This window comes from Amphiura filiformis, chromosome 19 (genome assembly GCF_039555335.1).
Source record: "Amphiura filiformis chromosome 19, Afil_fr2py, whole genome shotgun sequence".
In the NCBI taxonomy this organism is placed as follows: domain Eukaryota; kingdom Metazoa; phylum Echinodermata; class Ophiuroidea; order Amphilepidida; family Amphiuridae; genus Amphiura; species Amphiura filiformis.
This window is the reverse complement of record NC_092646.1, coordinates 2,315,763-2,334,038: the sequence shown is the minus strand read 5'-3', so window position 1 is coordinate 2,334,038 and position 18,276 is coordinate 2,315,763. Positions and strand designations below refer to the sequence as shown.

At 34.4% G+C, this 18,276-nt stretch overlaps 1 protein-coding gene across 1 annotated transcript in view; it reads right to left on the bottom strand.

Annotated features, from left to right (window-relative positions):
- LOC140141686 (uncharacterized) overlaps nt 1-18,276 on the bottom strand; it is an 80,065-nt gene that overhangs the window by 37,603 nt on the left and 24,186 nt on the right. The window contains 5 exon segments of the mRNA XM_072163598.1: nt 7,558-7,646; nt 8,706-8,817; nt 10,255-10,743; nt 10,746-10,769; nt 10,772-10,860. Coding sequence (XP_072019699.1) covers nt 7,558-7,646; nt 8,706-8,817; nt 10,255-10,743; nt 10,746-10,769; nt 10,772-10,860 — 803 coding nt within the window.

Sequence of the window (18,276 nt, the reverse complement as noted above, 5' to 3'; positions counted from 1 at the left end):
TCCAAACCTACTTGATAGTATAATTTTACAAACATTTTTCACAATACCAAAATAATACTATATCATTATTAAGGCCTGTATAAATCAGTATATCTCCTATTTTGTCCTTCCTTCCCCTACATTACCCAGGTGAGCTTACAAAGCTTGCATTACTAATAATATAGCAAGGTAGATTGACGATGCATTAGATGAAATAAATTTGACATTTAAATTGCCCGTAGATCTATCTACCTGGCGAGCTAAGAGCTAGCGTTCCTACCTGACTACGTAGCTGCTTAAATGACATTGCTTGTCAGCTTCTAATGGAATACTTGAATCAATATACCCACTCCTACTGCTGCAACATGTTTTACAAATTTTATGCATTATTATTATTTCAAAATTATTATTGCTTTAATTCTTATTTAAATTATGATCAGAATTTGTTGGGTGGGGCAAAACACAAGTCATATGAAAATAAAATGGTTTGATCCTGACAATTCTGACTATGCCATGGAAATGTTTCCGTTTTATTGACTCCATATGTCAGGCTAAAATTAGACCAAATTTAATGTTGCACGTGCAGACGCATACCCTGCAAATAAAATGCCAACATGATTATAAATTAGAAATTATTCTGATTACCAGCTACCAAGTAAGCTGGGAATATTATTTAACTTGAAACTATTAGAATTATTGTATTTTGTTGGTTTTTTATTATGGAAATAAATATTCATTAATTATTTCTTCTTTTTTTAAATCATCTTACAAGTGTGCCCAAGATTGCTGTGCGTTTGATTAAAATACTATTCCATTTAAAATATGTTTCACAATTTCACCTGAATGGCATTTATAAAAACAAGATGAATTCACCCAAATGATACTGGAAAACAAAAACCGCATAATATGCCTGCTGAGTGCTGCAACAAATAATCATTAAAAAAAAACCTCTGGAAAAATTGGTTACATAATTTGCAATAATGGTAAATTTATTTACTGCCCATCATCGTTAAAAACAAATTACCATAAAAGCCTAGCCTCTAACTACATGCCATTCTCTGTTGCTCCGCATCAACACAAATTACCACAATTCAACCCAACTCGCCTGAAATCAATCGCAAGTGATTCAAAACGATAACGAGGTACAGCCAAAAGATGCAGCTAATTTCTTTTGTATTTTATCGTTTTTCAGACTCACAAAAACTCTCATATCTCAAAGACAATCACTTCAATTTTGATAGGGGTTTCTCCATATTGTAGCATGAATGTTGGGCTAGTAATTTGTATGAAGAATTGAAAATCGATGACGCATCGGAAAAGACATAATTTTTGTTGGCCCATCATAAGTGGGCTTGTAGTTGTGTAACAACAATATTCCAGGGTTGGCTTACGTGCCGGTTGAACGACAGTAGATGGAGAGCTTTTACCAGGGTAATGTTTGGCTGTCGATATTAATGCTATTCATATTGGGGGAGAGTCATGAAAATGTTTCATACGTACGCTGAGTTTTGCGCTCCAGTCAAGCTGCGTCATGACGATGGTATGTTATGAAAACGGAGGCTTTAGCATATTGAAACATATTATTTAGGAATATGAAAATTTATTATGTTATACTAAGGAGTTGGAGAAGAACAATTTGATGCTCTTACAGAAATGTATACTTATTGCTAATGAATATTAACAAATGATGAGAATGATATGAAGATATAAAAAAAGAGGCAATATTCTGGAATAACCCTAAAATGCATTTACTTATTGCTAATGAATAATAACAAATGATGAGAATGATATGAAGCTATGAAAAAAAAAAAAGGCAATATTCTGGAATAACCCTAAAATGCATTTACTTATTGCTAATGAATAATAACAAATGATGAGAATGATATGAAGCTATGAAAAAAAAGGCGATATTCTGGAACAACCCTAAAATGCATTTACTTATTGCTAATGAATAATAACAAATGATGAGAATGATATGAAGCTATGAAAAAAAGGCAATATTCTGGAATAACCCTAAAATGCATTTACTTATTGCTAATGAATATTAACAAATGATGAGAATGATATGAAGATATAAAAAAAAAGGCAATATTCTGGAATAATCCTAAAATGCATTTACTTATTGCTAATGAATAATAACAAATGATGAGAATGATATGAAGATATAAAAAAAAAGAAAATATTAAAAAATAAACCTAAAATGCATTTACTTATTGCTAATGAATAATAAATGATGAGAATGATATGAAGATATAAAAATGGTGATATTCTGGAATAACCCTAAAAAGGAGATCTTGGAAATAAAATCACCCTAGTTCAAATCATATTTTCTATCTCGATTCTCGACCTACATACATGCAAATTATATAGTATTTTCATTATTCTTTTACCAGTACTATCTGAACTTTTTTAAATGAAATTATTGGAAGGCCCATTATTCTTATCACTATGAATGCTGATTCTGCATACTGATGCCCTATGCACAAAGGTTAAATTATATCTTTGTCAAAGGCTCAAAAAAAAAAAAAAAAAAAAAAAAAAAAAAAAAAGCCTCAAAAATTGACCTCATACATCTTTCAAGATGCTGATGAGCTGAAATTTCACGATCAATATGCTTGCGAAAATAATAACCCACGGCCATGTTAAATTTTTTATGTATTTTATTATATTAGATTACAGTATTCTCGAATTTAACACCTCTCAAAATTGTAGGTAACACTTGAAACCATAAAAATATCTACTGAAATATTGGCGTATACAGTAATATCTGCCATACAGTAATTTCTGCCGCATTACTGATAATGGAATAGATAGTGTATATTTATCACCAACATCAAGAGTGCCCGGACTTGCACTTTCGTAATCCAGCATATATCTGAATATATTCAACTGTATATCGATCAATATCCAGCCTCTTTACTTTACCGAGTTCAAAAATATTTAAGGACAAGGTGTTACAATGTTGTTGGTTTTCTTTATAACATTTCATTTCACGCTTTAAGCATTCATTGAAAATTTAGTCGTTTACATTATTTACACACACAACATTTGTTTGAATGTCACAACAAAACATGTGGGCATATTACATTTGGAGTTTTAATACATACAATTAAGTTAAGTTAACCTATGATTTATCTTTATGTCTTCAATAACTTGTCTTCAATGCAACCAAGCTCATATCCCTGATGCAACCATGGAACTATTTCCATGAATGGATGCAACTATGCAACTCCTAGATGTTTCTTGATTGCTGTTTACTTTTTCTGATTTTCTTTGCTGCTTTTCTTCTTTTCATAAAGAGTGCTATTGCTATGTTCTAGATACAGTGTAGCGATAAAATTGTATGTATTACGTAAGCCAACATGTAGGCTATGTACAGTACTAAAAAATTTGTTTGGCTTAGGGCCTATAATATATTGATGAAAAAATTCAGACTCGCAATATCGTTTATTGCATAAGATGGTGTGCAAGCAGTTGGGAACTTGGGAGTAACACTTATTAAGCTAGTTGCGCAATGCGTAACTGATGCACGCTTATGTGAATTTATGCGAGCGTAAGTTTGAACTTAATTGACTTGTGTAATGGTAAAAACCGAATGAGTTTTGTCAATTACAAATGTATGCCAAATAAACTTTATTTCCAGGTAAATGAAGTTATTCTTCAACATAGGCCTACGTGTTGCGTCCATGTTGTGTACTAAATGTGTACGCAATGTAAGGCATGTGCATGCTTTCTTCTGTACTGCACTATGTGTGCATGTGTTTATAATTATAGCATCGCCACTAGCCTTGCCAATGTTTGAGTTTGGCCAAGAATTATTTAATTTACCTATAGTTCAATGTGATCTTGTTTACTGTAACTTTTCTCCTACCGACCTAAATGTTAGACTTCAGCTGTGTAATTTTTGAATGTTCCAATTTAGTGTTGCCCTGCCATGAATCCCCCATTCAATTACATTACTCGCTTGAAACCAATTTAAACCTTCTGTAATTTTACCCACCAGCCTATAATAGCTTGGTGTCATGGACCTCTCTGACGTGCATGCCCCACCTTTGGCCTTTTACTATTTCACAGCTCGGACACATGAGCCCACAGTATGTGCGAACTGATTTCTTTGAATTTTACCCTCTAGCCCTTGCCATATTGAGTTACTTTAATATCGTAGTACACAGACCAATTCAACAGTATTGATCTATAAAGTAAGCTTAACCTTTACTTTTGAGTGGAAGATAGTACCTATATATTTGTAAAATTAAAGTTTAAGGTCAATTTATTCTAGTAAGACAAAATATAAAGGTCATCTTTACAACAAATATATTTCTTTATGCACCTGTTTTATGTGCAAATGAAAAGCAGAGACAAAGAACAAGTATCTATTTATAGAAGGAAAACCAAAATGGCTTTGTCTCAATCTCCAACTGCATACAAAAACCAGTCGTTAAGCTACGGAAGCGATCCCTTGAAAAGAGCCATACTGAGACACATTTCTAAATTTGGGTATATCAGGAAAGTATTAAATGTGCCAAGCAGATCCCTTATCGGTACTAAGCCCTGGTTACAACTGTTGTATTATGATGTTGAGTAGTCCCATAACCCTCTTCATGCTGACATTTATGAACAAGTCAAAAAGTTACATAAATTTATTTTTACATCAAAGTCTTTGTAAGTCGTGTTTCAAAAGTTTGTAAAATTATTCTCATCAAAACAATAGTCTAGTGACTATATGGGCAACTACTTTTTGGAACTACAATTTCCTTCTTTACAACATAATTTTCAGAAAGTTTAAAATAAATGCCTCGTGGAAATGAAGCACACAAAAGCCTAAGTTCAAGAGAGAGTCACACTTTGTGCAGGTCACACCACAAAGGGAAATGGCTCATTATGCAGACCTAGGCTAGGCTAGGCTAGCTAGGACATTAGGGAGTACAAAGTTGTAAACAAGTTTTACATGTTCAATCGACTATGTGGATATCTATTCAAGTTTACTATACCGTACATGCTAACTTGATTCAGCCTTCCCACATTTTGTTTCGCTGTGGATAATCTATTCAAGTTTACTATACCGTACTACTTCTAGTACTTGCTAACTTGATTGAACCTTCCCACATTTTTTGTTTCCCTGTATCCTTTTGTACTATTTTGTTCACTCATTTATCTGATTACGGCATGGTTCAAGGAATATAGTTTCAAAAATACTTTATTTTACCTAAACTTGCAGTTTCTTTTTATATATGCTGTAGTAACCTAAATATTACTATAGCATCTAAAATCGTAAAGCAAGATTTGTTCTTAAAATGTCAGTCTACATGCCTAGTATATCTGATACTAATTTCATTTCCCGATTTTTTGGGGCACATTAAATTACTGGCTATAGGATATGATTTAAATGTGAAAGTACCAAGGGTCAATCTATTTTAGGCAACATGTTGATCATGTAGGCCTATATTCACTGTTAGATGTTCTCTTCATGAGATACCATCTTCAACCTAAATTAGTGCCATGGGGGTCATTTATGGAAACAATAATTTAAGTCAAATTGAGGAAGTTACAGTGAAGAGAAACATTCAAAATAAAGTCAAGTCGGTCATAATCTTAATTCTGTACATTTATTAAGACATTGAATTTTTCAATTAAAATAGGCGGCACTTACTAATTACGGGAGGGGCGCTAATTATGTCAAATCACAGATAAGTTCCAATATCTGCGGTACATCTGATTGGATCATATAGGCCTACATATATCATGCCCCGGCAACATCTGGGACCTCAATTTCAAGAGCTTTCAGTAGACCCTATCCTATATTATCTATTTTAGGCTAAGATTTCCTATTTCCCCCACTTCAAGTATTGCTAATCTTTCAACAAAAAATCCTACGGATGTCATATCCTCAGTCACATTGAAATGTCTAGGGCTAGGCCAAAACACATGTGCAACTAAAAAAGACTTTGAAATGAATCATCACCATACTCTCTGGATTGAAAATTTCAACTCAACATTGCATGTCAATTTCGTCCACGTGGCTGCTACATGTAGGGCCTAGATACATTTCAGAATCCATATTGAATATCGCATTATAAACTTAGTCATTGATTTTTATGTCTTGTCTGTACTGAACGAGACATTATACATATCAGTTACGAATTTGTCTAGTGAGTGAACAAGATGGATGGTCTACAACAGAAGGCACAGACTCGTTTAATCCTCAAGATAATTTTGCAGAAATTAGGGTAAATGCAAGCTTACATCTGTCTCTACTTCTGCCAAGATTGTAACTCATAACTGATACCATTTTACCAGCACAAATGATTTAACTGGGAACTAAAGAAGAATGTAAGATAAAAATGTTAATTAAATGATTTTAAATCATTTTTTTTTCTTAGCAAATTCAAAATACCACCAGAGAAAAATATGTGAAACAAGAACTGTCTTTAAAATGGACAACACCACGGACGAAGATCATGTTTCATAATTGTGTATAGATATATATTAAGGTAAAGTGCCTTGAATGCTAGTAATACGTTTTGTGTGTGGAATAATTAAACCGGGGAAATTGCATTTATGTCTAAATTTAGCAAGAAATGAACAGAATTGAACTTTAGCTAAATTTAGACTCAGAAGAATGATATTGTTATCTTGAAGGGAAAAAAACCGACCTTGAATACACGATCCAATTTTTCAACACACAAAATAGACTGACGGAAAAACAAAATAATTAGGATCTATGTGCTCTTCTTCATACTGTAAATGTTTATGTCTATGTAATGTAAATCACATGGTCATCAAACACTCTTGGATGATTAATGTCCAAAACAATGAAATTTATGATTTAGCATTTCTTACTAGGAATGAATAATGTAAATGCAAGGCTAGGCAGAAAAGTGCAGCTCCTTGCCAATGTGGGTGCAGTCTCCTACCTAAAGGTTAGAATATCATGGCTCTATGGGTCTCACTTCCTGGTTCACTTGTTTTGATATTATGTAAACACTGAATAAATAATGTCAGGGTTTAAAAAATCATTTTTTCCCTTTCCATTCTTTCTTAGGTGATGCATTTTCTGTGTCAACCCCATGAGCACTACCTGCCAATATAACATTGCCACTGATTGGTCAATTACATGATATCTTCACTTAATCACCAATCAGAATGGAGCTTTGCAAATTATTCATCCCAATTTTTTTGTGTGGTGAAATTATTCTAACAATGATGCTGATTGGTCCAATTGATAATGAAAACTTCTTTTTGGCCAATCGGCAGGTAGTTCTCATGGAGTTTAACTTGTCATGTCTGTTGGGCAGTTTCTGTTTTGTATGTGTACATGTAGACTGAGACTCGACATTCGGATCTATTTGTACGATAATATGTGTGATTTTGTTTCCTTTGTAGGTTTACAGGTTTGTCACTTCGACATAATTTGCAACTTGCATGTCTCCTGTAATTTTGTTGAATATGTCAGTGTGTTATTATGCATCCTGTTATATTCCGACTGATCGATCCTTGGGCGAAGAAATAAAGAGGAAGAAAAAACACACCAAAAATAATTCCCATAGCTGGATGGGGAAAAAATGTAAGAGAACTTACCAGGTCCATCCCAGACAGAGAGCTTCATTTCACAACCAAAAAATAATTTGCCTTTGGATTGGTTCAGAGCTTTCTCCATATCTTCCGTTCTGTAAAATCACATCAAATACAGTAAACAGATTAATATGATGGATCCGAGTAAACAACGTCTTACCTTTTTTTCAAATACAGTTCTAAAGTAGGCTGCATAATTAGGCTATAAAGACAATTGAAATTATGCATACATGTTATACATTTACCATAGTAGATGTATTACATATTTTACAGGATAAGTTTCCATTGCCAATCTATCCATGATAAAGAATAACTTGAACTTAAATAGTTCAGGGCATCAGAAAAATAGTTAATCTCCAAAAATTGTCATCATGGTATTGGTACCCAAGTTTCATTTTTTTCTTCTCATTTTTTGAGTGTTTTAACAAAAATATCAAAATTCACACTAAAATTTTCACTTTTTGTTTCATTTTCATTTCTCGTTTTTTTGTGAGCTAAATATCAAAATTTGGACTAAAATATTTTGTTTCATTGAATCATTTCTGAGAGTTCACCACCACTTAAAAGATTCTGTGCACATACAATTATACAAATTACAATGCATAATTATATCTGAATGACCTAAACATTTCAGTCTTTGGTTTACAATATAATCAGCCCTCAAATTAACCCACTGCACCCATGGCATTTTGCCGTGGGTGCCCATCCCCACTGCCGTAATGCCCTCAAAATATGTCCTTTACCCAAGGCAGTCACTTGCCGTGCCCTCTAATGAAGTTGCTGTTGGTGCCCCAGCCCTGCCCCTTGAATATAAAATCATCTATCTATGTTTGTGTGTGTTTTCTTCACTTTTGAGAAATTGCCCTGGTGCCCTTCTCAAATTTTCAACAGTTGCCATGATGCCCTCTTGAAATATTACAAACTGCCGCGCTGCTTTGCCTTTTCAGTAAAAATCCAAGGCAATTATCAACTTGCGCTAAAAATGTTGCAGTGCAACTTCAGATCCTTAATTCGAGGGCTGAATATAATCCCTGGAATTGTTTTTATCTCTTGGAGGGTGAGGGGAAGGGAAGTGAGAGGAGGAAGGGCAAAGGGGGGAGGGTAAGGGTAAGTAGGAGGGGGAAGCAAGAGAAGGGGGGCTAGTAAGCACTTACCTCTTGAAAAAGACGATACCTGCTCGTTCTTCTCCAGTTCCGGTAACTGTTACAGCTGTGACTTGACCATATTTCTTGAATTCATGAAATAATCCATCTTTTATACTAGAATCTATAACAAATCAACAAATTTATGGTTAAAAAATGAATACTAAAAAAAAACCAAATGCATTGATTTATAGTGCGATGCACAGGTACAACGTCTACACATTGATCCACAAGCCTCAGTACACTTTACAGGTTATCGCTGATCACTACCGCGGTACCGCCCCACATCATTCCATTTCACCATTTTACAATTCGGGGACTTTGCTGCTTCAAGAGTGCACACCCTAGACATTCCACAAACAACCTTCGCAGCCAGGAATAGTTCCCCGAGTTTCATACGGGTTACAACGAGACAATTAGCAGTAAGTTCCTTGTCCAAGGGAATTTCAAGCTAACTCAATTTTACACAAGAGCGTACTAGCCACAGCCGTGGTTCGAACCCACAACCTCTTGCACCGTAGTCAAACGCCTTATCGATTGAGCTAACTTGACTACAGTTCTTTTTCATTTTATACTTGCTGCTGTCAATATCGCAACCATTATGCTAATTTCCCACCTACGCTAGCTATTAAATTTATGCTGAGCATTGCTAATTAATCCCTGACTTGACATTTGTACAATCACAAGATTATTTTATTACATTTTTTGTTGTTGCAAATATGCTGTATGCTGCATGTTTACGATTTTGTTTTTAAATTTGAAACTTGCTGTTGTTCTACGTGTATGCAGTAAGAACACACATAAATGAGGATGGCAAGATCTGATCGTTGACAGTCTATGATCGTAGATGCAACATTCTAAATATTTCAATTTATTCAAATTCATCCAAATTTATCTCAATTTATATGTGCATTAAACTATATGTGACCCATCACATCGAAACAGACCACTTCACGGCTAGCTTGATTGGCAGATAACAATGAAAGAAGATGAAAAAATATAAAGAAAATAAAAAGAATTCTGAGCTTGTTTTGCCTCATAAAACATGTTTGCTGTATCTGATTCCAACAAGTAATATGTCATTTTCAAGCTAAAAAGCAGCCGTTTGTCCTAGTGTTTAAATCTCCATTTTCATTTCTGCCACGAGGTGGTCTGTTTTGATGTGATGGATCACATATACGCTTGTCCTGATCATTGCGTAAAAGAACTACATGTAGGTCACACCTACGTCACACGTTGCTTAATTTGCAACTTTTTCTTTTTTTTTCTTTTTAAAAATAGGATTTCAAACATGCTTATAAATAAATATGTTCTCCGAAAGCTGGCAAAATCTGGTAAAAATACAAAGATTTTTGCAAACATATTTTGAAAATATTCCGAGTAAAAAAAATAAATCAAAATCAATAAATTTTGGCCAAAATAAATGCTGATTTTATGATTTTGGCAAAATTAAAAAAAATCTTTAAAAAAATATACAATCTGGGTCAGTCAAGCCCGAAAAGCAAGGTTTCTTTTTTTGTCACCTTACGGCTAATTTGACATACAAATAGGCTATACATACCTGTTGATCTTGATGCTAAATTTTTAATACATAATCCAGCATGCTTAGATGCCCCTGAGCTTTGTGTATTTTCTGTATTCCTACTCTCCCGGTCACTCTCTTTACTCCTTGACCGCCTCGTTGACGACCAGTTTTCACTCCCTGAGACACTACTTCTTGAGTCACTACTCCTACTACGACTCCTACTCCTACTAGCAGAATGACTATAACTCCTAGATCTCGCCACCGATCCCGATTTGGGCGAGTGGCTCGATTTGCGACTAGAACGTCCTCGTTTCTGTTTCTGTTGGATTTTTCGTAAACTGGAGTCTGAGAAATTGTCGCTGTCCCCACGGGATACAGCAAAATTACTATTCTCTCTATTTGTATAATGTGAATCTGGTTCTTGGTCGTAGGATTGACCTTCTGTTCTAGCATTACTAGTGGAATGTGAAAAATAATTTCCTCCCCGGTTGAACGGTCGATCTCTCGATCGATCTCGATATGATGCGGTAGATTTTCGTCTTCGTGATATCTGAAGAGTCTCTAAAATGTCTGTTGTCATTATAAGTGCGGGATCCATATTCATAATTTGTTCCCTGATGGTCGTATCTTTCGTCAAGTGATCTGAAATGACACAAATAAAATATACGACAATTGTTATAATTGGTGGTAAGGAAATACATTCATGTCAACATAGAAAAGACAACAAGGAGTGAATTTGGTGAGGGAATTTGGAAAGTTCTGACAACAGGGATATTGTTTGTGGGCATTATTTAAAAGAGCGAAATACTCAAAAACGTTAATTAAGGCTGCTACAAATAGGCAATTGGGCTATTTGTTACAATTTACAAATCTGCTCCTTTTGGATACAAAATTGTCATATTTTGACAACTTTTTCCATTTTTAAAAAAATCAACCACAAATGATTGCAGCACTTGGCTTTAAGTACACAGGCTATTTTGGCCCTTTAACATGAGAGTTCTAATACTTCTATGTGGGACTTTAACATGTGAATTATGACATCATGTCCAAATTGCTCTGTTTGCCTCACAAACACAACAAATTTGGCCAATTCCATTTCAGAGGTATTATTTAACATGTGCAAACATTACAAATATGCCCAAAAAAAAATCAAGTTTGAAAAAAATTAACCAATTTCATATATTGCAAGATCGTTATGGTTTTAATGTTACAAAATCACTGTGACAGAGATTAATGACCAACTTAAAAATAGATTACGATATCATCTTAAAAAGAAAAACATTTTGTTATTTGAGCCACAACGTCACATGATCAAAGATGTTTTATCACCTTCGTATTTAAATAGACTCTCTCCCAGCCAGTTTGTGCTCCTTTGTCACTTTGTTTAGCGATGAGGGAGTACAAACCGGCTGGGACCGAGACTATATTAACTAGCGACATGATTGATTGCACCAACTTGATAAAATTAACTCAAAAAGGAAATATAATATTTGCGGGCTATATCAATTATCATGATGTAACTTAAATCCTTTATGTATGAATGCACACATAAATTATTGCAAGGCATGTTATGTACACTGACAAGCAATAACTCATTATAATGAAGGGATTTCCCCTGCATCTCAAATAAATGAACATGAGTAAATAAATAAATAAATAAATAAATAAATAAATAAATAAATAAATAAATAAATAAATAAATAAATAAATAAATAAATAAATAAATAAATAAATAAATAAATAAATAAAACAATAACTATAGGGTCAGTCCATGTCGAAACAGATTGAGTGTACACCCACCCTCTTGGATTTTGCTCTCCTTTGGCTCAGGGTACCTTTCATGGATCCCTAGGTGAGGTCACAAGAAAAAATTCAAATTCCATTTCGTTTATGAATGGCGGGCAATCAAAGTTTGGCGACCTCAACCAAAATTGTGAATTTAAGGGTCCAAATGACAAAGTGCTCTCTTTGAGGGGAACTTTCTTCTTAATTGAATCAGTTGTGATCCTCTTTTGAATGTGGTCACTCACTGACTGTGTCTGAAATACCTAATGCCAAAAAAGATAGATTTGAATTTCGTTGGGATTTCAGAGGGGTCAAAATCAGCACTTCGTACTGTTCAATCAAATTATCTTGATTTTGAAGGACCCATGATAATGTCACAGTGCACTTATAGGTCCTAATTATGTTCAGAATGCATTAACCATATGCCAATGTCTATGAGCAATTCAAAAAAGAGAAATTTCTAGACCCCTACAGAATTTTAGGCCACCCCTAAAGTGGTTCAGCCACAAATGGCACTTAAAGTCGGCAAATTTTGACCCCTAATAACTTTAGGTGTACACCAGATATGAATTTCTAGTCTTTTGCATCTGAAAGAATGTAGTTTAATGTTACTAGGAACATAAGATTTGTTTTGTATTTTTTGTGTTTTAGTATTAAGTTGACGCTTTCAAAAATAGTCATTTTTGCCTAATATACCATGCATACAGGATACGGTACAAAATGCCAATTTTAGTATGATATTTTTTTATATTTTTGATCACTTTATAGCCATTTGTATTATTTATCCTGATATTTCAAGTTGCTCTTGAGTCAAGTAATAAGAAAAAACTACTTTCTAATCCTCTGTATGGATTTTTAAGGGGGTCAAAATGCACTTCCTGGCAACGATGCACATGCAAAGTACAGGTTATGGGGGTCAAATTTTCATAATGCTCCCAATTATGTCAAGTAATATATCAAATTACTCAGTATGGTCATGAGGATTCCAAAATGTATAGTTTGTTATGTGTCAGACCTTTCAGGAGGGCGCTATGACGAAAAATGTTCATAGGTCAACGACCTTTTGAAAGTATCAAAACACAAAAATACAAAACAAATCTTATGTTCCTAGTAACATTAGACTACATTCTTTCAGATGCAAAAGACTAGAAATTCATATCTGGTGTACACCTAAAGTTATTAGGTGTCAAAATTTGCCGATTTTAAGCGCCATTTGTGGCTGAACCACTTTAGGGGGGCCTAAAATTCTGTAGGGGGTCTAGAAATTTCTCTTTTTTTGAATTGCTCATAGACATTGGCACATGGTTAATCCATTCTGAACATAATTAGGACATATAAGTGCACTGTGGCATTATCATGGGTCCTTCAAAATCAAAGATAATTTGATTGAACAGTATGAAGTGCTGATTTTGACCCCCTCTGAAATCCCAACAAAATTCAAATCAATCTTTTTGGCATTAGGCATTTCAGACACAGCCAGTGAGTGACCACATTCAAAAGAGGGTCACAACTGATTTAATTAAGAAGAAAATGCCTCTCAAAGAGAGCGCTTTGTCATTTGGACACCTTAAATTCCCAATTTTGGTCAAGGTCGCCAAACTTAGATGGCCCGCCATTCGAAAAGAAATTGAATTTGAATTTTTTCTTGTGACCTCACCTAGGGGTCCATGAAAGGTACCCCTGAGCCAAAGGAGAGCATAATCCAAGAGGGTGGGTGTACACTCAGTCTGTTTTGACATGGACTGACCCTATATATAATTTTCCCCCTTCTAGGGTCTGTGGTGCAAACTATGACCCAACCAACTGTGAATACAGCAATGCATGAAAATTAACAACAAATAAAGGGGAAAAACACCTGCCCAATAAAAACCTGGCAAAAAACCCTAATCTCCAGCCTATGGCAAGTCAATGGTATGTCCCATTGGACTATTTGAGAAATTGAGTATCTTTGATTTGAGAACTATATTTAGCTCAGGACATTTAGGGACGCACCATTAGATATTATCGGGGGGGGCTAGGGAGTTTTTTGAAAAAAAAAGTTTTGCCTCACTGATGAGTAAAAAAAAAAAATTTTGCCTCACTGATGAGTAAAAAAAAAAAATTTTGCCTCACTGATGAGCCAAAAAAAAAAAAAATTTCCCTACCCAGCTCTGTATAAAGGTATACATTAAAATTGAAAAAGACAACTTTGTTACTGGAAGGCGGTAAAAAAAAATTTTGCCTCCAAAGGCAGCGAAAAAAAAAAATTTTGCCGCCTTTGGCGGCCAAAAAAAAAAATTTCTGCCTGACCCAAACTCCCTAGCCCCCCCGATAATATCTAATGGTGCGTCCCTTATCTACTACTACTAGTATTTATTAAGTTAGTAAGATAAATTAGGACACCCATAAATTATCATCTTTCAGAGTTCCTAAAAAGGCAATGTCACATCAAAGCAAGATTTCGGAAGATCAAAATAAGCAACTGTATGATGTAATATCTATTTATAATTCATAATCATAAAGAAGGGCATCAGAAGGTCATTTGCATCCAAGCAATGAATGCTATGGTCTGCTTGTCACAAGATCATTGCTGTGCAATGTATAAAATACACTCCATTTTGTTCCCTGTGTAAATTTATCCTGATTTATGCATGCAGTGGACTAGAGAGGAAGGAAGCCAACTTGCTTGGCAAGGAGCTGGTTACCAGCAGTGTGCTGAGCAACGTGACATTATCTAGCGCAGCTTGCTAGCTTGCTCGCTTGTGTGCGTGGCAAAATCATGTTTGTATGACATCAATACATTGACAGATGGTACATTTATTACGAGTGAATATTTTTACTAGCATTATACTTAATGAAAAAGTATTTTTACCCCAGCATTTATAGCCTGTAAAGTGAAAAATGTGTATTTTTAGTTTTACTATACCAGCAAGTCTATTTTGCATTACATAAAGCTGCATAAACTTGCATTAAACAAAATGCCAAAAAAATTATGTTATGCAAAATAGACCTGCTGTTTAATATACTTAGCAAAATGAAAAATAAAAATTATATGTTTATTGGTAGGCCTATATCAAATACATTACAGCCCACATTTAATTTCAAAGTATTCACCAGTTTATATTTTTGCAAGAAGGAATCTTACATTTAGAGCCTATTGCTTTCTTTGCCTATATAAATTCAGCATACTAGGCCCCCTATTTGGAAGAAGGTATGATAAAACTAAAGACTAGAAAGAGCATACTTTAGTATTTAATTTAAAATTCATATGTATCCATTTCAGCAGCAACCTATTCATCAGAATGGTGCCAGTAAATAAATTATGCCCCAGCCAATCCTACCAACGCTATTAGTATTCCTGGGTACTACTCGGATCTTGTTGTTTCCTCTACGATTCTACGCATAAAGTTGTTCCAGACTTGGGGCCATAGGTGAATCTCAAACTCCTTGTATTGCATACTACTATCCTCGGTTAGCTTTACCATAGTATTTCACTATCAACCTTGTACGTGCCGCTATACAAAAACACATTCAGATTTTGTCATCAAAAAATGATACAATTTCTGAATCCCGCAATTTCAACATCGTTTGAAGCCCGAGTAGAAAATACAGTTGAAGGTGTATAAACCAATCACAATATTGGGCCAGTAGTTCTTTAAATATCATGTAAAAATATTCAATTTAAATCACAAAGATGATTATGGGCGATGGCAGCACACACAGCATTAATGTGATTGTGAATCCAATCCATGCAAGACAGTTAAATGTCACATATTTTAAATGGGCTTTATATGGCTGCAAGGAGAGAAAAGAGTTTGGCATTTCAAAATGGGAATTGCCGCTTATTTTTTCTGTAGCTACTACTCCGTGCCAGGCAGACAGAGTGAGTAACGATGGCGGTTTTTGGTTTTAACTCGAGGGTTTGATGGAATTAATGATAGATTTCAAGTCCCACACATATACACGTTATGAAATAATAATGCATGGTTGGGTGGGTGTGCGGTGATGTTTAGGAATTTAGGATAGGAGTAAATCTGCTTTGAATTTAATTTAAGAACAAAATAATAATAATTATGTAATCAATTTTATCCTGCTATATATTTTAAAATGATATAGGCCTAAAACATGGGATAAAAAATATGTGGTTCTGATGGGAAATTCTAATTGTTCATGTTCTCCAGGTGGAGAGAAAGAGAGAGAGCACTTATATTTATGTGTTCTTTTGAGATTTATTTAAAAAAATCACCTTGGGCAACTTCTGGACCACATCATTATAAATATATTTAGCCTTCTATCCTTAAAATTGGATTATGTGATACACCATAGCACTACCTTTGGGCTGTTGTATAGGCTTGGCCTACTATCCAGAGAGGTTGTGGCAAATAGTACACAAATTATATTGAAATTTGAAAATTTAAGTCTAGAAACACTTTACCTATTTTTCGGTAAGTAAAATAAAATTTGGTAAATTACCGGTTAATTACCGATGTAAAATATGGTAAATTACTGATTTAGAAACTAGGTGCTTTCCATGAAAAAAATACTTAAGGCAAACATTTTATATTCACTACCGGTTTGCATGTTAATTACCTTACCACATGCTGATATCATGACCTATTTTTTTTATCAGCAAACACATATCAAATAACAACAAGTCTACCATAGTTGACCCATTTTCAACAAATCCACTAGTCTCTGATGAAGTCTATTTTGAATACCAGTAAAATACAGCTGGTGTGTCTACTTCTTGATGAATATAGTTCATAAACCTAGAAAAGCGGTCCCCAACTCCCAACCTAATCCATAGCAAGATGTCTCTCAAATAGATATTTAATACAATCTTTTATGAACAAACTCCTTGATTTCTAAACAGAACTCTGTCTACATGTATGTTCCACAGTTAGTACTTTCCTTTCGTCTTTTTTTCTTCAAAAATTATGCATAGTCCTAATTAACAGGGCATTTCGCGATCCACAGCCTCCAGGCCTTGTCTTTTGAAAATTGCTGGCAAGTGACAAATCACTCTCCTCAAAACTTGTCAGGTGAGCTGTAGGCGAGTGATTTTAATCACTTGTATTACTTAGTATTACACCAAATGTATGTAGGCGAGTGATAAAAAGCTCTCCTCAGCTTCATTTTAGGCGAGTGATCACTCTCACTCGCCTCAAAAGACAAGGCCTGAGCCTCATCCCCACTTTCTCAAAAAAAAGTTTTTATACTGGTCACTAGAAACCTCTGGCTACATAATGTTTATGTACCAAAAATTCATTGCAGATTAATTCGTTTAGCAAAAATATCGTCAAATTTGAATTTCTTTCTGGTGTACCAGAACGTAATTGTAAACAAAGGTGGCCTATGGAGCAGTGTAATAAATAATCATGCATAATTTGTAAAATCGGAATCAACTGAAATTTTGGGATAAGCTTTTTTCGTGGATATCAACTGAAAAATGTCATAAAAAGAGGATGCTGGGATCACAAAATCCTCCAATATTAATAATCTGAATATTCACACCATCTTTTAACTTTAATGCCAACATGTAAGGCCCCTAACAGTCAATTTTGAGTTTCCCGTCACATAATTTCTGAAAATAAGTGAGGTAACTTTTTCATTATTCATTATTCATTATTTGTCTGCCTTTCATTATATGACCAACACGCATCTAAAATGTGTTGTTATTTGCCGCTCACTCACTTGAAGATGGATGTTTAGCCCAAATGAGATTCAAAAGTATATTACAAAGAGTCTGCAAGGTTGACAGCAAAATGTATGTTTTGATTTTGATTTTTCCACAAAAAATAAAGGGATATTCATAATTTTTTTGCAAATATAACCAGTTTTCATTAGTATTTTTTGGAAAATCACAATAATGAATTCAAGTGAGGGTCAGAAAATGAAGTGAGGGCGGGTGACGGGAAACTCAAAATCGACTTTCCTTGCCCTAAAATGTAAACAAGCAAATATAGGTTATAAGTTATCATAACATAATTTACTGTGTGGTGACTGTATCAATCATCCCTATATTTTCATACACAGCTCGTTATCTTCACATCTCGTTATATCAAAACCCAGGTCTATATTCATGTTTCTTTGTTAATTAGCACTTTAGAAACTAAAGGTCAAGCATCTCCAGATCTAATTTGCACAGTAGCAAATAATTAACCAGCATTGGAGCCAATGGACCGTGTTGTTTACCATACTGTCATGCTGTAGGGCTAACTATTTCAAATGCTGAACACATTCAGTGGCAGGTTTTTAGACTACCTACCTAGTGCAGATGAAGTTAGAATTTTA